Below are 25,139 nucleotides of genomic sequence, written 5' to 3'. Positions count from 1 at the left end.
GGCTGGGAAATGTTTGCTGACCAAATGACCCAATTTATAGATGGTTATGGGAGCAGGTGATACATTCTGAGATGCACAATAAGCAAGATGGAAGTAAGAACAAATGTAGCCCTTCTCCCTGGAAGTTAGAAGCCAGTGTCCAGAGTTTCAAGGTAGAGCTAAGTTGTGCAAAGCTTTCTGAGCACAAGAAAAATGCTATACTTTAGGTGGGTCTGCAGCAGATCTTGTTGGTATTTCAGGGATCCTTACAGAGAGGAACCTGAGATTGTTCTGAGGAATTTCTAAGCTAAACACACTACTCTTAATAAGCCATGTTAATAAGCCAACATAGATGCAGAAAAACAATTAGCACTAAAATATTGAGATAGTCCCTGTCTTAGTCGGGGTTTCTATTCCTGGACAAAACATCATGACCAAGAAGCAAGTTGGGGAGGAGGAAAGGGTTTATTCAGCTTACATTTCTACATTGCTGGTCATCACTGAAAGAAGTCAGGACTGGAACTCAAGCAGGTCAGGGAGCAGGAGCTGATGCAGAGGCAATGGAGGGATGTTCTTTACTGGCTTGCCTCCACTGGCTTGCTCAATCCACTCTCTTATAGAACCCAAGACTACCAGCCCAGAGATGGCACTGCCCACAAGGGGACCTCCCCCCTTGATCACTAATTGAGAAAATGCTTTACAGCTGGATCTCATAGAGGCATTTCCCCAACTGAAGCTCCTTTCTCTGTGATAACTCCAGCTGTGTCAAGTTGACACAAAGCTATCCAGTACAGTCCCTCATCCCTTTTGTAGCAGTCACTAGAAGACTTCAGTACCAAGTATCTACTCAGCTTTTCAAGTTGGTGGTAAGGAGTGAGAGGGGAGCCAAGCACCATGAAGCCAGCACAGTGCTAGCTGGCCCTCTCTCTCTCCTCTTCTGCTTTAATCAATTGCCTGTAAAAGTATAGAGAAAATATATCATATCCATGACTATAAAGTTTCCTTTAAGTCTAAAAACCAAACAATTGTTTTAGAATTAGGGAAAATAATCAATGAGCAATTTAAACCCACAGTCTTTTTTAAAATTATTTTATTAGATATTTTCTTCATTTACATTTCAAATGCTATCCCGAATGTGCTCTATACCCTCCCCCCGCCACCCTGCTCCCCTGTCCGCCCACTCCCACTTCTTGGCCCTGTCGTTCCCCTGTATGGGGCATATAGAGTTTGCAAGACCAAGGGGCCTCTCTTCCCAACCATGACTGACTAGGCCATCTTCTGCTATATATGCAGCTAGAGACACAAGCTCTGGGGGTACTGATTAGTTCATATTGTTGTTCCACCTATAGGGCTGCAGACCCCTTCAGTTCCTTGGGTAATTTCTCTAGCTCCTCCATTGGGGTCTCTGTGTTCTTATAGATGACTGTGGGCATCCACTTCTATATTTGCCAGGCACTGGCATAGCCTCACAAGAGATAGCTATATCAGTGTCCTTTCAGCAAGTTCTTGCTGGCATATGCAATAATGTCTGCATTTGGTGGCTGATTATGGGATGGACCCCCGGGTAGGGCAGTTTCTGGGTTGTCTGTCCATCCTTTCGTCTTAGCTCCAAATTTTGTCTCTGCAACTTCTTTCTTGGGTATTTTATTCCCTATTTGGGGGAGGAATGAAGTATCCACGTGTTGGTCTTTCTTCTTCTTGATTTTCTTGTGCTTTGGAGATTGTATCTTGGGTATTCTAGGTTTCTGGGCTAATATCCACTTATCAGTGAGTGCATATCAAGTGAGTTCTTTAGTGATTGGGTTACCTCACTCAGGATGATATCTTCTAGATACATCCATTTGCCTAAGAATTTCATAAATTCATGGTTTTTTTATAGCTGAGTAGTACTCCATTGTGTAAATGTACCACATTTTCTGTATCCATTCCTCTGTTGAGAGACATTGTGGTTCTTTCCAGCTTCTGGCTATTATAAATAGGGCAGCTATGAACATAGTGGAGCATGTGTCCTTATTACAAGTTTTAAACCCACAGTCTTATAAATTAAAGAGCATTGAATAAGGTCTTACTTTTCTTTTCTTTTTTTTTTTTTTTGGATTTTCAAGACAGGGTTTCTCTGTGTAGCCCGGGCTTGTCCTGGAACTCACTCTGTAGACCAGGCTGGCCTCGAACTCAGAAATCCACCTGCCTCTGCCTCCCGAGTGCTGGGATTAAAGGCGTGCGCCACCACACCCGGCAGGTCTTACTTTTCTTAATGGTTCTTCAATATTCCAAAAGGAGGCTTTGATCTCATACTACCTGCTTCCTTAATTCAACCTTGGAGAAACTGGAAACCCATAGCCTCCCAGTTGTCCAGCTAGATGGCAGTGTCTTTGTTTCAGCAGTGCCCTCTTGTGGTTGATTCCCTGCTAGTGAGGCCCTGGGATATCTTGGATCACTCTTGAAATCAGCTTTAAAGTGTTTCCACACATGGCAAAGCATATAGAGCTAACTGTGAGGGGCTTGGTCAGGGTTTGCTGCTAACAGTCTCTTGAATCTGTCCTCCTGCTTGGCACAGTAGCAGATGCTGAGTCAGTCTGTGGTGGGAGTGTGGCACGGTAGCCTCTGGAGAGGACAGTGCCTGGTTCTGCACCTCTGCCTGGCCATGGGTGGATGGCTTGGTTGGTGCTGAGGCTGCTCTAGTTCTAGTGTCACCTCCAGACCTACCTTTTCTAGATATGTCCTAACATTGTGCCTGCTGGGGATCTTGAGACTGTCAGAAGGCCACCTAGATGATCTTTATACTTTATACAAAGAAATTACCCATGAAGCATGGATTTTAACTCTTGGAAGGATTTTAATTGCGGAAACATTTGAGATTGGTTTAACTGTTTAACATGATTTATTTTCCCTTAGTCTGGTCTTTGAGAAATGCCCCTTCTTTATTCTCTGAAATTTCTGTGGAAAACTTTTTGTTTCTGCCCCAACCTGAGAGAATTGGAGAAGTAGGATTTTCCCTTACAGTTCCTATGGAGCGGGGAGAGGAGACCTAAGTGTGTCCTCTGGATCCCTGAGTTCCCTGGAGTTTGGGAGTGCATTTTCCCGGCTAACACCAGGGTTTGTGATTGTAGAGGATGTCACTAAAGCCCTGGGATGAGGGTACTGCCCCAGCTCTGCCACTCATTGCAGGGCCTGAGTCCTGACCTTCCCTCTCAGCTTCCTATCTGAGGGGTCATGAACCTCTCTCCTTTGAATTAATATATGAACCTGTGACAGTGCCCAGTAAATGTGAGATGCCATGGCTGGGTATTGCATAAGTCGTTAGACTTTGACGATGAGATTTAGACTTTGACAATGAGATTAGAAAAGTGTCTGAAGCTGAAGTGGCTAAAAAGTAACTGAGAATGAGTGGTTATAGCCATTTTTGGTAGAAATTCAGTTGAAATTACAGTTAGTAATGTTTCATATAGGATCTGAAGGAAGTGCAAACCAAATAAAAGGAAGGAAGCCCAAGTCTTATCTGGCTTTATTTTTGTTACATCATGGATGTCAGCTGAATTATCATCAGATTCTGCTGTGGTCAGGTGTGCAGTATGCATTTGGGAAGTTTTCTACTGTACTGATTCCTAGGTTCATACAGAGACTCATATTTCACTGGACTGAGTTGCTGGCCTATCCACTGGGTCTCTAGGTACTCCCATGGCCAGTATAGGTTAGGAATTGCTGCCCTTGATAGTATGGGAGAAATGGCTTTCTGGGTCTCCTGACCTTGGCTCAGAGAGCATCATCACCGTAGGAGTTCCCACCTTGGACTGTGGTCATCCCATCCATCCAGTTTTTCCCCAGCTCTCTGACTATGAACCTTTTGGCGTTCTTTCTGTGGCATCTCTTGCTGCTGATGCTCCTACTCTTTCTGTTGGCTTTGTTATGTTGGGCTTAGAGGAGATATCAACTGAGCCTTGGGTCATTCCTTCTCAGCTTGGTGTAATAGGGCCACATGCCATTTTAATCTGTCTCATTTACATTAGTTGTCCTCCTGGAGCATTTGTGCTTCATCCTTTACCCTTCCCCCCAAATGGTGGCTATGTGGTGCACTGGACAGAAACTTACATTGTGGTTGTGACCATTTCCACCCATCTTATCTTCCCACCATGTCTGCAAGTATCTGGATAAGTATCCAGACAGGTAAATAAATACATTGGGATCCTGATGTGAGGCAGCCCTACCATTCCAGTCTCAGCACCCCACTCTACATTCTGCTACCTCAGGTCTTCTAGAGATTCATCTTGAGGTGGATAGGTCCTGAGAAAGGAAGGTTTTTACTTGGCAGGATTCAGGCAATAATTTCCGGCTACTGTGACCTTTAGGTTTTGAATATTAATTTTTGGAGGCTTTGATAGATGAGTAGCTTCACACATTGTGCAGTTCTGAATTTTAACACCACATGTTAAAATTTTTGCTCCCAAACACAATTGCCACTTGGCCTTGTTTACATTCATATTTCAGAAGTTGTTTGCTAACTTAAGCAGGAAAGAGAACGGTGTTGCTTTTTTGCTTGCTTGGAAAGTTTACTTTTGATTAAAAAACTGGCGTGCATACATATTCTGTTGTTATAGCTCGGCAGTGATTTATTTTTATGCTGTAATCCCTAAAGATGAAAGTAACGTTCAAGTACATTGTCAATACAGCAGGGGCTTTTATTAAAATCCATGGTACTTATATCCTTTGTGTTTATCTTTTTTTTTTTCCTTTTAGGTTTTCAAAACTCTGGGTACAGATGTTGTGAAATCTGCATTTGAAGGTTACAATGCTTGTGTCTTTGCATATGGGCAAACTGGATCCGGAAAGTCCTACACTATGATGGGAAATTCTGTGAGTTATTTAGTTGTTTATGTGTTGTGAGGGAAGGAAGTGTCTTACTATTTTTTTCTTGAGTGATAGAATTATCTTTTATCTACTTGATCTGCACCAACTTTTCCTGTTCTGATCTTCCTTTAATAACAAGATAAAACTCAGTAATAACTTGAACTAAATTTCCTTGGAGAGATTTGAAATTAGAAATAGTTTTACGCTATAAGCACAAACAATGGGTGCGAATCCCAGTTCACTTCTGCTTTTAAAGGCCTTATAATCTTATCAAGAAAGTAATTTATTCTTCTTTCCTGCTAGTATAACAGTTTGAATAAAATTACCAAAGTCTATTCTTTTTAAAATTATTCAGAACATTTTTCCTAAGAATAGTGTAAAAAAGAAAACCTAACTTTTTAATGGAAAGGTGTTAGATAAGTCCAGCAAACATGAAAAAGTTGGCATTATAGAGCAAGCCCTTACAGTTTGTGTGCTTATAAACACAACATCCACAGTTTAGTGATTAATCAGTATAGATTATTAGGCACTTATGTTGTATTTGCACCAGAGTATAGAAGATGTAGGTATAGGACTTGGTGGTATGCATGTAATCCCAACTTCTTGGGAGGCTGATGCAGGATGCTTACAAGCTTCAGGCCAGCCTGATGAGTAACTCAGGGAGACTGTGTCTCAAAAAGGCCTGGGAATGTCCCTTAGGGGGTAGGTAGTAGAACACCTGCACAGCATACTCAAGGCCCTGATTAACAACACAGAAAACAAAGAAAAGAAGCCAACCTAACAACAAACAAAACTGTATAGGGCTATTTAAGACTTAGACAATGGTGTGTGTGTGTGTGTGTGTGTGTGTGTGTGTGTGTGTGTGAAAAAATTTTTTTTCTTTTTTTCTTTTTTTCATGTGGCAGCAAGAACTCAGTTCAGTACTGCCAAACCTGTGGCTTGTTCTTGATGTAGACACTGTGAGAGGCTTTAGGGCTCCCTGCCAGCAGGCACAGTAGTGTCTATAGTGCTCAAGGTTTGGTGGCCTATGGAAGCATGGTATTGGGGGGGGGGGACAAATCTCAGGGCATCATATCAGAGCCTGGAACCTGGCTTCTCAAACCCAGATTTTGTGCTTACATGGGAAGTGTGACACTGAAATGCGTGTCACAGTGCTGGAAGCTAGGGAGAGCAAGGGAGAGAGGTAGCACACCTGGTGTGTCCCTTTTAACTTTATTATTTTTTCACTTTTTGTTTTACTACTGAACTTTAAAAAAATCTAAAAATGAAATTTGCCTATCAGTCCTCTACTTTATATAAAACATTTACAAAGCACTTCGAAAGAGCAGGTGCTTTTTCTCCCCCTAGTAGGTAAGTACAACTTCAGTACTTTACTTACTTATTTTAAGAAAGAACAAAAACTGGTAGAAGGCCCAGTTTTCTCTGTTAACAATTGGTACCAATTGAATGAATGATACAAAGAAGAAGAAGAAAAAAAGTTAAAATGGCAGTGATAATTCTTACAGTCTTTTAGGGGAGTTAAATTTCCAGTGAGAGCATTTTGCCTGATGCAGGGTGTCTTACCATTACTGTGATGAAGCACCATGACCAGAAGAAAATTAGGGAGGAAAGGGTTTGCTTTTATTTGGCTTACACTTCCACATCCATAGTCCATTACTGAAGGAAGTCAGGACAGGAACTCAAACAGGGCAGGAACCTGAAGGCAGGAGCTGATGCAGAGGCCATGGAGGGGGCTGCTTACTGGCTTGCTTCCCCTGGTTTTCTCAGCCTTCTTTCTTATAGAATGTAGGACTACCAGCCCAGGGATGGCACCACCCACAATGGGCTGGGCCATTTCCCATCAATCACTAATTAAGAAAATGCTCTTATCTGCTTAGAGCCCTATCTTATGGAGGCATTTTCTCAATTGAGATTCCCTCCTTTCAGATGACTTTGGCTTGTATCAAGTTGATGTAAAACTATCCAGTCCATAGAATATTCTCACAAGCTTGTTCATGCTTACAGGACGATGATTATATAGCTAGACCACTTAGACAAGGTGGATTTTCTCTTCCTAAGAGGACTTATTCAGAGATTGCTATAGCAGAGGAAGGCTGGCTTCCATAGTTTAATGTACTTCTGCCACCTACATTTTTAAGATGGTTATGTGGAGGACTTAATAAGGTTATTATCTTTTTTAGTGTTTCTTCTCTGCCTGGAATTTGTTATCACTGCTTTGTCATTTAGCCAGATATTTTTAACATTTATTTTATATTATAAACTATCCTCTTTGATAGAGAATAAGCCTCCATATCCTTGCAAGCGATTGTTAATTGATTTAACATCTTATAAAAATATACAAGTCCTAGCGTTTACAAATTAGAAGGCATTATCCTTTTATTTCAGAGAAAAAGAAGTCCTGTGGGGTACTTGGTGGAAGGTTTGGGCTTGACACACAGGCTCCTAGTCCATGCCAACAAAATGCAAATTCATGGTATGCCTGAATCTAGTTTGAGTGACAGCTGTGGCACCCTTCTCCACTTCAGGGGGATTCTGGCTTAATACCTCGGATCTGTGAAGCTCTCTTCAGTCGGATCAATGAAACCACTAGATGGGATGAAGCCTCTTTCAGGACAGAAGTCAGGTAGGGCCATTATCTGATGTGTAAAGTTCTGAAGGGCCCCAGGATGCTTGACTTGCACAGAGGTCTGGGGAAGTCAAGGGTGGAGGTTGCTGAGGAATGAGCCTGCCCCTTCCTGACCTGAACTCTGTTAGTTACCAATACAAGTGAGAGTACATTGGTACAATTTGTGTGTGAGGTATCATAGCTTGATGGGAAGCTTGAGTGTTCTATTTTTTTCTCAAATGGAGTGAGCTCTAGACTATTGGTGAGTATATGCAGGTAGGTTCACTCTTTTGGCTGAGTAACATCTGTGTTACTCACTGTGGTTGGATCCTTTCTGTAAGTGGATCCTTAACATCGTTGGGTGTACAGAGCACCTTTTCCTTTTTGTCGTTGAGTCTGAGTCAGGTGCTGGTCCCCAGGGGTCTTGAGCAGAGCTGTGTTGACCTGTACTGCTCAGAGCCACTTGACCTCTTGATGACTGTGACTCTGGGCAAGTTGTTTGAAGCACACCAGACCTCTCTTGTTACATTTTTACAAAAAAACGAAGTATCCACTATTGAGCTATTGCAAGGATTGAATGAAATACTCCTTGTAAAGTGCACAGCAGAGGTGTATATGGCTGCTGTTGCTGTGAGTGTTGTGCTTGTTATTATTAATGACTTAAAAACATTTTTTTATAAAATTAATTCTATTTGAAATTTTTAGCTACTTAGAAATTTATAATGAACGTGTGAGAGACCTTCTTAGGCGGAAGTCATCTAAGACCTTCAATTTAAGAGTCCGTGAGCATCCCAAAGAAGGACCGTATGTTGAAGGTAAGAAGGAAGTGTCTTGTCTTCACACATTCACTCCCCTGGTCTCCCTTGGGATTGGTATAAAAACAAAAAAATACAAAACTTTGGTGATGGTAAGAATTTAAAAAGTTGTTTACTTTTGGAATTTTACTATACTAGAAGTGACAGGAGCTGGCACTCCAACATTTGTTTTGTAAATCTGTATCTCAGTACGTATTTTCTAGGTATTTCATAAGGCCTACCCATCATTTCCTTGGCTTTAAGAACTCTCTGGAAGTTTGTTTCCCCAGCTTCTCCAACAAGATGATCGAGTTCTGACCCCCAGGCCTGTGCGTCTCAGGGGCAATGCATTTTACTAGCATATGTTCATGGACCCTAATGGGTACCAGGTGGAAGGGGACTGGCTCTCGTCTTTTATTTGTAACAAGAGTTCCCAGGGGTGAGACATCTTCCCCTTGGTTCTCAAATCTGTGTTGTGATAGGATTATTATGGTGGACTGAGCACCCACCTCTACAGTGTCAGGAAGGGTCTAGCAGACAGTGAATGAATTCACCTTCTAGACTAAGATAGGAGAAGTAGCTTATTGAGTGTAGTACAAAGGTACATACAGCAGACTAAGCAATAGCTAGAGCACCAGGTTAATGTGCTGTGGAGGTCTTTGTTTATAGTCAGGGTGGGTTTCCTTGTGTGCCGTTTCCTGGCATATAATGCATGCCCCATGTGAAGGAGTACAATCCCAGCTGGCTTAAGTAGTTCTGAGAGGTCAGCTTGAGCCTGTGTGCATATAACTTTCAGTTGTGTATCCTAAACTGTGCAATTAATAGCCATGCAGACCAGGGTCATGCAGTCCAGGGCAGTCTTGGTCAAAGGGTCTTGGCACCATTTCTGGGCTGCAGCTTTGTGGTGTTAAGTTGTAGCCTTCTGGTATGAGCACTGAAGTTCATGGGTCATGATTGTGAAAATTTGTTAACTTATGGTCTCTTATTAGTGGCCTTCCCCACCTCCCCATACTAACTGAGGGACAGTTAGTTATTCATGGAGGGTGTTACATGTGATATTGTATTGTGAATTAGCTCTTGCCAGGTATTTAAAAATAGGCTATAATAGTTAATCTTGTTGTCAACTCCATGGGATTTTGAGTTACTGTGGAAACAAATCTCTGGGCACGACTGTGAGGAGTTATCTTGATGACTTTAGTTGAAATGAGACAACTTTACCCTAAATAATGGTAGCACCATGGCATGGTCTGCAGACACAGACTGAATAAAGCTGAACATAAGCTTTTATGGCTTTCTGCTTCCTGATTATAGACTCAGTGCATCTAATGACCAAGTGCTGCCTGTTTCTGCCACCATACCTTCCCCTCGGTGTTTGACTGTATCCCCTTTAATCATGAGCCAAAATACACCCTTTCCTCCATTAAGTTGCTTTATCACACTTTTTATTTTTAATCACAGGGAGGGAGGTAATTACTATACTGGGCTGTTATGTGGCTAATTTTAACTTTGCTCTCTCTAAGGGAACTGAGTAACTGCTGGGGAGTAGCCTGTAGGCATTGCTAATGGAAACATGGTTTCTAATGGCATTGTCTATGAAGTGTGTTTTTTTGCTACCAAGAATGGACCAGAAAATGGGTTTGAAGATATATCTCTTGTAGTTCCCTTTTTATCTTGAGGTCATCAGTGTGCTATAGGACCCATGTATGTTTTCTTAAGTTCCCATTTGTGTCTGTGCTCTGTCTCCCTAGAGAAAGGCATGCAGCTGCATCTCTCTCTCTCTCTCTCTCTCTCTCTCTCTCTCTCTCTCTCTCTGTGTGTGTGTGTGTGTGTTTGTGTGTGCTGGGGGGATTGTTATGGAATACTTATTGCTTTCAGTCTAACAGGAGCCTTTATATTTTTCTTTAAATGTTATAACAGATGTCAAAACACATAAAACTGATATATGAGGAGACAGAATAATTAAACAGGGTAAAAACATCTGGATATTGACCTCTGTAGTTATGATCCTTATAAATAATGCATTATTCAAACATTGGGGAGTATGGGTTAGAGATTATATGAGAAAAATAAAGTATCATCATTCAATTTTTAGACTAAATTATTTGAAAATGAGGTCAAGGATTTAATGAGAAATATAAAAGAGTGGCATGATCACAAGAAACATGGGTTATTTTTGTCCAGAATCTTAGAAGAAGGAGGGCTTTTTAAAAATTTGACTTAAAAACCTAGAAGTCATAGAATAAGAAATCTTTTACCCCCTTGTGATAGGAATTGGACCTAGGGTTTCCTCTGAGTATGCATGCCAGGCACACACTCTATAGCACTGGGCTATATCACCACCCCAAACTCCTGGTGATTTTTAAGTGGGAGAAAAAGTGCCCAGCTTCTTTCATCATAGTGAAGCATCAGAAGGAGCCCTTCTGCATGATGCTTGTCATCCCTGTGGGTGGATAATGAGGGTGCTGGGGAGGGGGATGTCGACAAGCATGCCTTGTCCTCACTCCTGCTGCTGTGAACTGCCCTCTGTGGAGGAGAGCTCTACAGCATCTGCCAGCATTCCCAGCATCCTTTGATTTAGCAGTTCTACCTCCAAGTATTTACTTTGGAGTCACATTCCCATACATTTGAAAAGACTGATGTACAAAATATCTTAACAGCCCATTGTATTTGTAAATAAAACAAACAACCTCTGTAGTCTCAAGAGGCTGATTAAATTGGTTGTGGTTCTGATATACAAGCATTTCTCTATAGCCTTAAAAATGAATACCAGGTCACCTCAACGTTATAGAGGATCCTTATATGTATGTAAGTAGGAAAAAAGATGCAGAACAATGTTTGTGGTCTGCTACTCTACAAACCATTTTATTTTTGTCTGTGTGATTGATCAAAGGGCCTCCTGTTTGTCTAGCCTAGTATGTTCCCATGTGCATGGAAGGGAGGGAAGGCAACTTGATAGTGTGTGTAACTGCCTTCGTATGTATGGGTTGTTTTGTATGTATGGGTTGTTTTTTGAAGGGTATAGGGAACCAGTAACATTGGTTACTTGCCAGAAGGGGAACGAGAGAGTTTGAGGTAGGGAAAAAGCAGAGGAGCCCTGTCCACTTTGACCTTTAACCCTGTGAGCTACTCTTCCTTCAAGAGAAACCAGCCAGTAAAAATGTTTTAGAGTTGAAAATGTTTTTAGGCTTTGCATGAGGGTTGAGCTTACACGAGGTTATTCCTGAAGGTGAAACTTTTATATTGTTCTTCCTTGTACCGTGCCTGCTTCGAAGAGATTGCTCTTGATAGCTGCAACAGTCAGTCTGTGTAATGGCATGCAATAGCCACTCACATTAGGTTGCTGAAGCTCACTGAAGCCAACCAGCTTGTTCAACTCCCTGTCTGCATTGCAGACCACCACTCTCCAAGATCTCCAACCACAAGACACACCATCTCCAACCAAATTGGCAGATGTGTAGTCATACATGATTCTTAGAGGGAAGCCTCTCATTTACTTCACTACATAACAGAAAGATTTCTTTGCCTCTTTCTTTCTTTCTTTCTTTCTTTCTTTCTTTCTTTCTTTCTTTCTTTCTTTCTTTCTTTCTTTCTTTCTTTCTTTCTTTCTTTCTTTCTTTCTTTCTTTCTTTCTTTCTTTCTTTCTTTCTTTCTTCAGATTTATCCAAGCATTTAGTCCAGAACTACAGTGATGTGGAAGAACTTATGGATGCAGGAAATATCAATCGCACCACTGCAGCGACAGGGATGAATGATGTCAGTAGCAGGTCCCACGCCATCTTCACCATCAAGTTCACTCAGGTAAGGGCAGCCATGGATCAGAGGCCCCATTCCTGAGGTCTTTCCTTGATGATTAGCACCATTTGAGCACTGGTCATTGTTGAGCCAGGAGCAGCAGCAGCAAGTGAAGGTGACTGCCACTTCCTTGTTAGTTAGAATTGCTCATGTGCTGTGTGCTCACAGTCTTTCTATATTCACAGTGATGCAAATGTCCTGATATATCCTTGAGAAATAGTTAGCAGGCTTCCACCTTGTATAAGACAAACTTGCTCTTGTTAATAAAGCAAAAGTTTTCATTGTTCTAAGCGCTGTGGGAGATGATGGATTTCAAGGCAGAGTATCTGGAGGCCAAGGTGAAGAATGGGTGCACTACACTATGGCTCCATGGTCCCTGGTACTGTTGATTATGATTAGAGTTATATTAGAGGACAGTGGACAACACTTAGAGGCACTAACATAAGAACTCCTAGTGGTCAGGTGGTGGACAGTGTCTTGATGGTGGCTGGGAATGGCTGAGGAAAAGTAGTTGTTACCAAAGCCAGACACAGGAATACACAGATTCGAGTCTTGGCTTCAGCAAGGGTTAGGACTTGGCATTGCCTATCCACATTGACAGTGAACATGCCAGAAAACAGCCACCCTGGCCCTTATTAATTTGAAGATTAGAGATCAGGAAAATGAGTTGAGTCTCCAAGGCCAGTCAGAAGTGCTCTCTGGGCAGTTTCCATGTCCTGCTGAAGATGAGTCAGAGCCTTGCTTTACACTACAGTGGTTTAGTGGCTAACAAGCTTTGTGATGGATGTGTAAGTAGGATGTAGCAGGCTGTAGTGTCTAAGAGGTTTTTTTTATGTCCATCAGAATATATGTTTACTATTATTTGTTGCATTTGATTCAAAATCAAAAAAATATAGGTTAAAGATCTTTGAAAATATAAAGTTCTGGTAGGATTTAGAAGCAAGGTAATTTACACTTTAGTATTTCACATCTTTATATATGTGGTGTGTTTTATTACATAGTGTCACATGATGTCCCACATAAATGTGTGAAGAACCTTTGTGCCCAGGATGCTGGAGCTTCCAGAGAAACAAAGCTAATCACTTGTTTGTTTATTCTTTCCCAGTTCCCCTTAGGGGATAGTGTCAGATGATCTCCAATCCTGAGGGGTGTTGTCAAGAGTGACAGTGGCTTGCCAAACAGACTGATTATTTAGACAGCCATGAGAGTCACATGTGGTAGAGCTCTATTGCATTCGGTTTAATTTGGGAGGTTCTTGTAATCACTATGATAGCCAGTAAAATACAATGAACAACAGAAGTCTACCTAGAGATCTCTGCTGGAAGTGGAAAGTGATGGGGATTTGGGCAAGAAGAGCACGGGGCACTCTGTCCTCTTCTGAGTTACATGTGTGTCTTTCCATAGGCAAAATTCGACGCTGAAATGCCATGTGAAACTGTGAGCAAGATCCACCTCGTCGACCTTGCTGGAAGTGAGCGGGCAGATGCCACCGGTGCCACTGGGGTCAGACTCAAGGAAGGGGGCAATATAAACAAGTCCCTTGTGACTCTGGGAAATGTCATTTCTGCCTTAGGTGGGTTTGCAGATATCTTCTGCCCTATATTTCCTTGGTACTATTTTAGCACAGAACACATTTGCTGGATGTTTGTCTTACAAACCCAGACAGCGTGTTCAGGTCTTTTAGAGCTAAGTTAGAGAAGGCAGAGACTACTGAATTATCTCCTGTTTTCTTTTCCCCTGCAGCTGATTTATCTCAGGATGCAGCCAACCCTCTTGTGAAGAAGAAACAAGTTTTTGTGCCTTACAGGGATTCAGTTTTGACTTGGCTGTTGAAAGACAGCCTTGGAGGAAACTCTAAAACCATCATGATTGCCAGTAAGAATTTAAGTTATATTCCTGAGCATCAGTGTTTCCTGTGAATTAAGTGTAAATATTTAAGTTGAAAGTGTCTCACTGGGATGCAGTATCTTTTATACCGTAAAGAAATAAATGTTCCTTCCAGTCTTGAAACTCTCACCTATTGTGACATACCTGCAGGTTGGAATATGCAGTTCTGTGTAGGCATTATGGAGGCTATAGTGACAGTCAGATATGCTCAGCTTCTCTTTGCTTAAAGTACAAGATCCTGGGAACTCAGGGCTCATTACCTCTCAGCTTTCCTTCCCTGTCTCTCTCTCCTTTTCCCTTCTCTATCCTCTCCTCTCTTCACAGCCCTTGCCCCACATTGACTGTTGGTGTCAAGGGAACACACCCATGTATTCCTCCCAGTCTTAGAGCTTAGGTGGAAGTGGCAGTGGGCTGCTTGTAGAAGGAAGGAATTAAGTAATCTGCTGGGGTCTGGGCTTGTACAGATGATTGATTTTTATCCGAAATGTAAAAGTATTTTAATTTCTGCACAGAGAAGCACTGTTCTGAAATTTCATGTGAGCAGTTGAGAAACCCTCCCCTGTGTGGGACATCTCACACCCTCTCTTGAAGTTGTTCAAATGGCTGATCAGAGATGTGAGAAGAGCAAAACGATATTTAATTTGATATAGTGAACTCCCTTTCCTATAAGCTTAGATAATTATTTTTTTAATATTCATTACTGTGGCAATGAATATTTAGTCTTTCTTGTGACCTGGGGTTGATCTGACTTTTAAATTATAAACCAACTTTATGTTAAATGAAACATGGAGTGCTAGATGAATTATTTTTCATATTCATTCTTCACAGCCATTTCACCTGCTGATGTCAATTATGGAGAAACCCTAAGTACCCTTCGCTATGCAAATAGAGCCAAAAACATCATCAACAAGCCTACCATTAATGAGGATGCCAACGTCAAACTCATCCGTGAGCTGAGAGCTGAAATAGCCAGGCTGAAAACCCTGCTTGCTCAAGGGAACCAGGTTGAGTTTTTCTGCGATTTATAGATAATTTTCCTTGAGTAATGGCATCTATTTCTAGATCTTAATGAGACAATTATCCTGTGGTATTGATTTGAGTAAATAAGTACTAAGTAAAGCTTCAGATGAGTTAGCCAGTCTCTATATCAGCTTCCTATCAGCCTTGGCATTCCTTATGCACGCTGGGTGTAAAATTTCATCCACTAAGCCTTAAATGATTAAATATCTAATAGTTATCAATTATGGATGGAAATTTAGCATGAGATAGGATTAGCGGCATAATCTCCATTAGTAAAAAGAAATTCAGATGCTTAAAATAATATTTAAAATTCTACCCATGCATTTTATGACTATAAATGCATTTTATGACTATAAATGCATTTTAGCAAGGGAAGATGTATTTGATCACCTTTCTGAGCCCTGGCCTCACTTTAGCACTGTCATAGGTGGCTATAGTGACTCAGTAGTGCCTCTGATATTCTGCCTGTGGCCTGGCTATGGTGCTGTTCTGCAGACCCTTGCATGATTGCTGAAATGGCCTCACTTCAGGATCTTCTGAATTCTAGAGAAGCCGTGTCCTTTTGTTTCTCACATCTGAGCATATTCATGTAGGGTCATGCTCTGTGAGGGCTCGCGTGAGCTAGGTTTCAGATGGCTTAGGTACTGCTGTGAAGAAAGGCCACCTATGAAGGAAAATCAGAGATAGTGTTTTTAACTTTTGCTGTTAGAAATAAAATGAAGATATTATTTATTTCTTGGATTCATTTTATCCCATGTTCTTATCTGTGGACATTTTGAGTCTATTATTAAATTATCCCTTTTTTGTAAATGAGAAGTGCTTTCCCCATAAGACTGTACAGTACTTCTCAGTCTTGATAGTCCATAAATGGTTTGCACTATGGAAATATTGTCAAGATGAAACCTCAGTTTTCTGTGCCCTGATACAGAAGTCAGCCTAGTAGCCCTTTCTCATAAGATGATAGGCAGCCATCAAGCAGGCGTCCTTCACCACACCTGAAAGTGTCATTACAGACTTGCATTTGTGATGCCAGGCTTTTGGTGTGAAAGGGAGCTGTCAGTAGAATATGGTATCAGGAACCACAATACTTGTTTCTATTTATACACTGCTGTTGCAATCCCTTCTCTGTGTTTTGGAAACATTATGTCTAAAGGAGGCCTTTAAAAATGATTAATACGTGAAGGAAAGTATTTGATAATTAGCAAAAATAAAGAAATGTTCTTAAACATTCATTAAAAAAAAATCTCTGAGTAAGGAGCTGCAGAGGTGGCCTGGTTAGTGAAGTACTTGCTTATAGAAAGCTGGGGCACGGGTGACTGCCTGGAATCCTAGCCATGGTGACATAGTGGATGGAGATGCTGACCTCTGGGAGCTTGTGGACCAGATGGCTTGACTTACACTGTGAACGTCCAGGCCTATAAGACACAGACTTCAAACAAACAAAGGTGGAAGGTACCTGAGGACCAACACTCACAGTTGTCCTCCAAATTTTCACATGTGTGCTCCTGCGCACACACACACACACACACACACACACACACACACACACACACCATACCATCCCCCACTCAGCCTCTCTCCAAAGTAATTCTGAGTAAATCTTTCTGAGAATATTCCTCTATTTCTAGAATATTCTACTTCAAATTCTCTCATAGGTTCTTTGAGAGTGTTAATTTAACTACCGTTTTTGGAATTATTTATTCAAAGAAAGCTAAATAAAAATCAATTCTTATTTTTAATAATTTTGTATGTTGCAGTAGCAGAGATCATGTGCCAAACTTTAAAAAATACAATTTGATAAAACAGATTCTGATGTGTATTTACTTCTTATTATGCAAAATATATGTATATATAGAGAGAACATTGCATCATGCATGTGTATAGTTGCATGGGTCTAAGAAGCTTAAGTTGCTCATCTGCCTGGACCCGTCTTGAGGACCCATCTTCATCATCATTTTAGGAGCTGTTCGTCGTGCTCTTGCCAGGACCCACCTTCCCATCCTCTCAAGGGTACCCACCTTCCTCATCATTTGAGGCAGAGCTCTTGGATTTGCCTGCTTTTGTTCTTTTTATATATGGTATCTTGAAGTATATATTCTTTGGCTCCAGTGTCTTTCATTAGCACCATGTTTATGGGCTCATCCATGTTGTTACATGTAGGTGAAGACCTACATCCATGTTGTTACATGTAGGTAAAGACCTATTTCTATTTATTCTATCACACAAACATTTCCTAGTTCATCTTTCCATCAATTTTGATTTGCTTTTTGGGGAGTATCCTATTTGACTTACTTTTGGGGAGTTACTATGTTGTGGAATTTTACATGACTTCTAGTGCACATACAGATATATTTCTGTACACATAGTCCTAAGAAGACTTCTTATCAGTAGTATACATATCAATTGTATAATTTCTGGAGGTGCTACCAGCTTTTAAAGTATCTGTGACATTCCTATTCCTCACCAGTATGCACCAGATCTGGTTCAGTCTCTGCAGGTGCTTGCCCAGCCTCCATGCTATCTATCCACTTGTCATTAACTATTTTGATGGCTGTGTGTGATTAATGAAGTTGGCCTCTGAGCACATTCTTGTATCAAGTGCTGTGTTGTATTTACAAATCTTCACTTTTAATTTTATAGAAACAAAATGTTTCAATTTCCAATCTTTCACAAATATATTTGAAAAAGTCAGTTAATAAAAATAGAGATGAAATGAACAATGAGAATTAAGCAGCAAAGAAAACATGGGCTAAGAAGACAGAGGCATAATGGACTTCACATCTTTATAGCCAAGCCCAGTGTTAGAATGGAAATAGTAGAACAGCTTTGTAGAGGCTTTTAAGAGAGGTGTTTGAGACAAGGGCACAGAGTAAAGTGCAGGTAGTGGAGCTTGTAGAAATAGGTAGAGTCCTATAGGTTAACACACAGCAAAGGAGAATGCAGCAGAAAGACCAATGCATTTAGCACAAGAAAAGATTACTTTGTCATGATGTAGAGTGAAGTTCTCAGTTAAAATCAGGATAGCTACTTTCAAGAAGGAAAACACAAAACACAAAACACTTGGAGATAGAAGAGACAGAGCCACATACATTTGACTCAGAGAATGCTCTCATTCCGTGATAGCAAGGCTGACAGAATTGAGTGGGAATGCAGCAGGTGCACATAACATCACAGGCATTTGCTGTAATCAACATGGTTCAGACTAAGAATGAGGCTGCAGTTCAAGCGACCTAGCACGACTTTCCTCCCTCGCTACGGAAGGAATAAATAAAAGCATCACAGCTTAACAGGAAAGGAAGAAACAGAATAAGCACGAGTCATAGAAAAATTGTTTCAGATTGCTTCCAGAACATGTGGAAAATGTCCATACAATGAATACTGTTGAGCATTCAGCATTTTGGCAAAGGGGGCAGGCTTTAGTTTAATTTTTTTCTATAGACTGGATAAAAGTAGATGCTAGCTGTATAACCAGGCAACATTTATAATGATAAAAATAATCCCCAACATGATGAATTTTATCCACATTAAGATGGACAATATATAAGGTTAAGATGGCAGCTGAGAAACTATACCTTTGGGTCTCCGGAGGCAAGGGACTCCTGTAACTGGATATGCCCCTCAAAAGGCCCCTGGAAGGTGTGTCCTGGAAGTTGTATTTCACTGAACTGCTACTATGGCCTATAGATTTCAAAACCAAGGTTGGCTACATACATGCCCATGTGAATCTCTACCCTGTGTGTGGATAGCTGAAGGAGTTCTCTAGAGACTGCCACCAGGCTCTTGCCTCTGAGTTCTATACTTGTACTTTCCCACTGAGTAGCTATGCCCTCTGTTCATCACAGAGTCCCACTGTGTCCCATAGTCATCCAGTTAGACTGAATGGTTAGCTGAACTGAGAAAGACCTAAGAATGGTAGATAGCAAGGGTTTCTTCTTAGGGTTTCTGCATTAACATGAAAATTTGTGTGGAACTCCTGGGCAGGCTGAAAAGGGGAAGCAGACAAAAAGGCGAACACTGTACGCATGTGCATATCTGCAATAGCATTGCCTTCTGTCAATGGCCCAGGGAGTCCAGTATGGGCTCTAATATGAGTAATACAAAAAGGATTTTTTCTACCCCATATACATTTTTGTAAGGATGACAAAAGGTCAAAAACAGTGGATGTTGCCTTAATTAACCCTACATTTTCCAATTGTTGAACTGCTTGGACCACATACTGGCTATCAGAAATCAAATTAAAGGCCTCTTCAATTTCTAGGAACAGTTGTAGGACAGCATGTAATTCTATTGCTTGTGCAGATTGAGAAGGGAACAGATGAACTCGTGGGGCATCTCCTTTTTACATAAACCACTCCTATCTGTTTTATGACATCTCTACTCCACAAGGATATGGGTATACTCAATACAAAAGGTTGAAAACTTCTTTTATGACCTTTATCATCTTCCCACAGTAGAATTCCTGCACTGTAATTTGGGTCTTGAGCAAACCTCAATCCCCTTAGAGTCTGAGCTGAGGGCTGAATAGGCCACGTTGAAGGCCAATTTGCTTCCTTAGTAATGTTCCTATATGCTCCAGAATCTAATAGTCCCCAAATGGTAACTCCCTGTATCTTTAATTTATAAAGAGGATGCTCTTGTAAATCCATAGAGAACCACACTCCTGGGTCCCCAGTGGATTCAAACCCCTTCTTTCCTCTGATTAGGCCTTTTGTAGGAAAGTGAGCATGATAGCTAGGGAGTAACAAAATTTGTGCTAAGGTCCTGAATCCTGTTCCATATTTCCTACACTTGTGGGTTTCTCCACTATGAATTCTTAGCTGTACAAGTTTTGGGATAGAGCCAAAAGTTTTATCACATTCTTTATATTCTTTCTTTCCTATGTAGATTTCATGACTCTGACTTATGTTTGAAAATAAACTGAAAGATTTGCCATACATAGACTTTATTTGCAAGGTTCTTCATCAGTGTGCATACTTTCATGTCTACTGAGGTTTGTTGATTCAATATATGCATCCCTATGGTTACCAAATCTGTATTTGTTGCAGATTTCTGGAGTATTATTTGTTTTGCAAAGTATCCATCTGGAGGATTTGAGAAGCCGAACTAATGCGGCTTTTACTTTCACTTTTGAAGAGGTGGATCCCATGGCTTTGTATCTGAGGTTTTCCATCCCTTTTGGAGGCTAGACTTTCCTAACTCCGCCCCTACACTGGGAGCCTAACTTTGTTCCTACACCAGGAACCTAAGTTTGTCCCTCTACCGGGGAGCCTCTTCCCAGCACTAGATTAATTCTTTCTTACCACAGAACTCCCCTGTAGCTCCTTTTTCTCGTTCCAGCTCTAGCACGAGTTCCGAAGTTTCTGCCTTTTCTTTTTGTAACTTCTTCCTCTTCTTTCTTCTTAGCCAACTGAACAGCTTCTAATTCAGCTTGTCTTTGCTTTTCTTTGGCTTCCTGTTCCTTCTGCTTGGCTTCTGCTTTTGCTTTCTTTTCTGCTTTTTTCTTGGCCTTTTCTTCTTTTCTTCCCCGTATGGGCCACCAGATGCCGCAACCCTGCACTCTGATCGGGGTGCCCTCTTGGCTCTTGCGGCTGCTCCCGCTCCACACAGTGTTTGACTTTAGTGAGATGTGGCTGTTATGGCATACTATTGCAGAGGTAGGTTCTACACTGTAATGTCATAGATTTGGTATTATAGCATATGTACTCCATGGATTAGACACTTAATGATAAACAATACTTTGGGGGATGTGTGAGAAATTGCCTTTTATAGCCATTTAATAATTTTTTGTGAAACTCTTTGGTAATTTGTGGAAATCCTTGATGTGCATTGTTTTTGTCTGTTAACTGCTGATGTCTTTGTGATTTACATTGTAGATTGCCCTCTTGGACTCCCCTACAGCTTTAAGTATGGAGGAAAAACTTCACCAGAATGAAGCAAGAGTAAGTGATGGTTGGAGTTATTATTGTATTTTCATTTCAACTTTGACATTATGTTTTAAGTCCATGTTTGTTACAACTTGAGACTGTCTGTCCCTGAGTTCTTACCATTGAGTAGAACACTTGTGTTTTCCCACTGGTTCGGACATACTTTCTTCATTATACTGATCTCTAATCCCATTACTATGGCCACAGTCTGGTTCTTGTGTTTGAGACAGAATATCATTGTATAGTGCTGGCTGTACTTGAATTCATGGTGTTTCTGTCTCAGCCTTCAGAATGCTTTGTTTTCAGGCATGAACCACTACATGTGGCCCATGATAATGCTTCAAGAGGAGTAATAGTTAGATTTTTATGTATTACACATTCACATGTTAGTACACATGTAATATAAATATAGTACATGTAATATAAAGTTATATCAAGGGCACATAACTTGCGCAGTTAAGGTCACAGCAGACTTCTTACAGGGAGTGGGGCCACAGAACCAGCAGAGCAGACAGAGACCTAGACAGTTAACATTGACAGTTATACCTACAACTTAGAGCTAAGTACTGTTTAGCTTTCTGGAGAACTTGACTTTGCCATGGGACATTCAGCATTCTAGACTGACAGTACTCTGAGTCAGGGCCCAAGTAAGAGGCAGCCAGGCCAAGGTAAGAGGCAGGCAGAGAATAGCAGTGAGGGACCAGAGCTGAGGATGCTGTAAGAGGGGCATGACCAAGGGCTGGCTTTGAGGTTTGCAGGTTTAAAAACAAGCTTATGGCTGACATGGTTCTATCATGTTAATTTTCTTAATGCTCTGTGAGGAAAGAGAAAGATAATTAAAGCTATTTAGGAGTTCACTTTTTTTTTTCCCCCTGGTGGTGAATGATTAAAACATCCATAAAGGAAAACACGTGGTCTGGTGGTAAAAACACAAGAACCACAGTGTGAGAGTTCACATTGAGCTGTAGTTAGGAACTTGTTCATACTTGGTAGGGTAGTTGTTTTGGTTAATATCTAATTGCTGTGTCAGTGAAGACGTCCATTTCTTAATTCTTGTTTTTCTCATGAAAGTTTATATTTTACCTGTTTCAGTCCTGAGTGCAATGGAATGTCTGGGTGTGGTTGTTTATCAATTATAGTTTCAGGAATGCTCAGCAAGTTAATAGAAACCAATAAACATGTTAGTTAGAGTACGTTCTTTTTTTATTCTGTGATGGAGATAGTTGCCTGTTTTAGTCATTTTTACTGACCTTTCTAATTGTTTGTCACCTGTTTTATTATTCTGTCCCATTGTCAGATTGGAGCACATACTTGCATTTTGTTAATGTTTTTAGTAAAAACTATCTGATTTAAACATAGTGATAACTCCAAGGCATACTTAGAACTTTGTAAAAACTCAAGAGTGTTTGGTTATATTTGAAATGGATGGATATTTACTTTTTTATTGAAAAAATATTTTCATACAAGATAACCTGATCATGCTTTCTCAAGCCAGATCCTCTGTACTTCACCTCTCCCCCATCCAACTTCACATTCTTTTGTGTTAGAAAACAAGCAGGCTGAAACCAAACTAAACCAACTAGCCAATCAAACAAAAAACTGAAACACACACACACACACACACACACACACACTCACTCACTATCACCCACTTAGCCCTGGGGCCCCATCTTTGATACAGACATCCCTTTTACAACCAAGCATTTCAAAATCTCTCACTCTGCACCTGTCCAGATGTGGGTTTCTTTGCTATTGATTGGTTCATCTTTCTTCAGTAAGGTCATATATGGTGGTAGAAGGCATATTCATTTGCTGAATGTTTTCTCTTCTATTCATCTGTCTACTCATGTTATTATAGATTAGAAAATTGAGTATTGTTAATCTTTCCCCAATTCTTCAGGGAGAAAAGATATAAAAATATCCTCTTCTGAAAGTTTTTTTAAAAAAAAAAACAAAAAAAACAAAAAAACAAAATGCTCCAGTGGTCATGTGGCTCACTGCTGTCCTTTGAAGGATCTGTGGGTCTGAGTGGTTTCTGACCATCACTATAGCATTATTAAAGCGTTGGAGTCGGGCAGGAAATGATATGTCTCTTCACGCCTGTGTGTTTTGTTCACAAAGAAGACAGATTTTGACACATATAACAATAACTAGTGAAAGGAGAAACATCTAGAAAGCTGATTTGGAACCCCATAGTAATTTGTGGTAAGCGAATGGCTGCTGCCTGTCAGTCAGGTATGTTTGTTTCCCCCTGGTTGGTGACCACCACAGATCCCCATTTCCTTGCCAGCCAGCCACACTCTTTAGTAGGGATTGCAGTGCTTGAGTGAGCATGGAGAGTAGAGCACCTTTCCCTCAGGAGGGGTAGAGCAGGTACCTCTCATGCGGGGGTTAGGATTGGTAGGCCATTGGGTGATGGAAGGTGAACCCTGAGAGGCCAGCTGTCCCTGTCCTGTAGTCACCCCTTTAGTTCCATCTGTCTTCTGTTCACACAGCATATTTTTCTTTCCAGTTTTTTCTGACCTCTTGATTTGGGTATTACTTTTTTGCTTTTCAGTGAATTAATCATGAGGATTATCTAAAACATTTTCTGAAAATAGATGAAAACTTGATTACTTTGAGAAACTTTCACCAACTATTTTGAACTCAACTATGGGGCCCTTTCCTTCCCTAAGTTACAGCCCACTGAAAAGGAACTGATTTTTATCAATAGAATTTTGCTGTGTCTGAAAGAATCAAGTAAAGAAGCATCTTTTTTCTCCTTTACCCAAAGGTAGAATGAGATTTATAAACCCCATTAATTAGTTACAAAAGCAAATTATCTCCTAAAAGAAAACTGCAGCATCCAGGGTGATTTAATCACCACATCCAATTAGAAAGGAAGGTAAATGGTTATTTCTTAAAGTACGGCCAGGGGAAAAAACACTCTGAAAGTGTTACTGTCATCCTTGGAGTTGTAAGTGGTTAATAATCCAAAGAAGTCACTTCTCTAAGACCACACACACACACACACACACACATATATATATATATATATATATATATATATATGCATGTTTACAGGTACACACACAGGTACACACACAGACACACACAGTTCATCTTTGCATAGCATATATACATTTAGAAACTTTCAAGATAAACATCTTAATTTTTTGTTTTTTTTTGGGTTTTTTTGTGTGTTTTTGTTTTGTTTTGTTTTGTTTTGTTTGTTTTTGTTTTTCGAGACAAGGTTTCTCTGTGTAGCCCTGGCTGTCCTGGAACTCACTCTGTAGACTAGGCTTGCCTCAAACTCAGAAATCCGCCTGCCTCCCGAGTGTGGGATTAAAGGCATGTGCCACCACCGCCCGTCTCAAACATCTTAATTTTTAGTAAAATCATATGTTTATGTTTTTGTTTCTAGGTCCAAGAATTGACCAAGGAATGGACAAACAAGTGGAATGAAACCCAGAATATTTTGAAAGTAAGGACTGTGAAGTGTCTTAGTCTTACTGTGCCAGCTTAAGTAGGTACCTCTCTCATCTGAAATATGGTTGTTAGACTTTTGCTTAAAGTAAGATGGATGAAGCTGATTGGTGCCTGTGGCAGGTGGCCTCGAAGTGAGTTTTGAGGTTGTGGGTGATGGTGATTACACATCACCACTGGGAGCTGTGACATGCACAGGTTACCGCATACCAGGCATACCCTTTTACTTGTTTGAGTTTCTCCATTTTTGGCTCAGTACATTTAAAATCCTATTATTCAAGGAAAATACAGTTTGTTTCTAATTTTGTTAAAGTCAGCATAAAAGCAATATATTAAGAACAAAATGGAATTATGACATTGTTATAAATACACTTGTATAGCATGATTAGATTGCAGGAATTTCCGGACTACTGCTCTCCCATCCAATTTCTCCATGTCTCAGTAGCTAGATGATGGTTATATGCATTTCTGCAAACACTCACTGTGAAAGGACGTCTGTAATTTTGGTCTCCATTTTCATGCTCTGTGCTACAAAGTGGGAATTTCTCTGTTCATATTTTGGCTCACTTAAATGGTAAAAAGTCTACTGCCCAGGGTTTGGAGTTGAGTTTGAACTTCGAACTTTGATGCATGTGGTTGCTTGTTTATAAGAAGACCCCTCAGGGACTGCTGATGCTGAGGTTTGCTCTGAGGTCTAGTGAAGTCCTCTAAGGATATAAACAAAGCTCCATGAGATGTTGGCTGGCTGAGCTCTACAGGGCTCTGCTGTGTGGTCACAGCGCATGAAGTTGATGTTGTCTATGTGAAGTGCATGCCTGCTGACTGGTT

The 25,139-nt window shown here is 40.7% G+C and overlaps 1 protein-coding gene across 4 annotated transcripts in view; it reads left to right on the top strand.

Annotated features, from left to right (window-relative positions):
* Nucleotides 1–25,139, top strand: part of Kif16b (kinesin family member 16B) — a 266,295-nt gene that overhangs the window by 36,905 nt on the left and 204,251 nt on the right. For all 4 annotated transcript variants that reach the window (XM_021192396.2, XM_021192397.1, XM_029536895.1 and 1 more), the window contains exons 4-12: nt 4,714–4,830; nt 7,350–7,447; nt 8,135–8,244; nt 11,879–12,021; nt 13,420–13,588; nt 13,759–13,890; nt 14,731–14,906; nt 20,796–20,861; nt 24,250–24,309. In XM_021192396.2, the coding sequence (XP_021048055.1) occupies nt 4,714–4,830; nt 7,350–7,447; nt 8,135–8,244; nt 11,879–12,021; nt 13,420–13,588; nt 13,759–13,890; nt 14,731–14,906; nt 20,796–20,861; nt 24,250–24,309 (1,071 nt within the window). The remainder of the gene's footprint in view (nt 1–4,713; nt 4,831–7,349; nt 7,448–8,134; nt 8,245–11,878; nt 12,022–13,419; nt 13,589–13,758; nt 13,891–14,730; nt 14,907–20,795; nt 20,862–24,249; nt 24,310–25,139) is intronic.

Source organism: Mus pahari, chromosome 3, assembly GCF_900095145.1.
Source record: "Mus pahari chromosome 3, PAHARI_EIJ_v1.1, whole genome shotgun sequence".
Classification (NCBI taxonomy): domain Eukaryota; kingdom Metazoa; phylum Chordata; class Mammalia; order Rodentia; family Muridae; genus Mus; species Mus pahari.
Note: the sequence above shows the minus strand (reverse complement) of the source record. Positions and strands in the feature narration are given on the sequence as shown.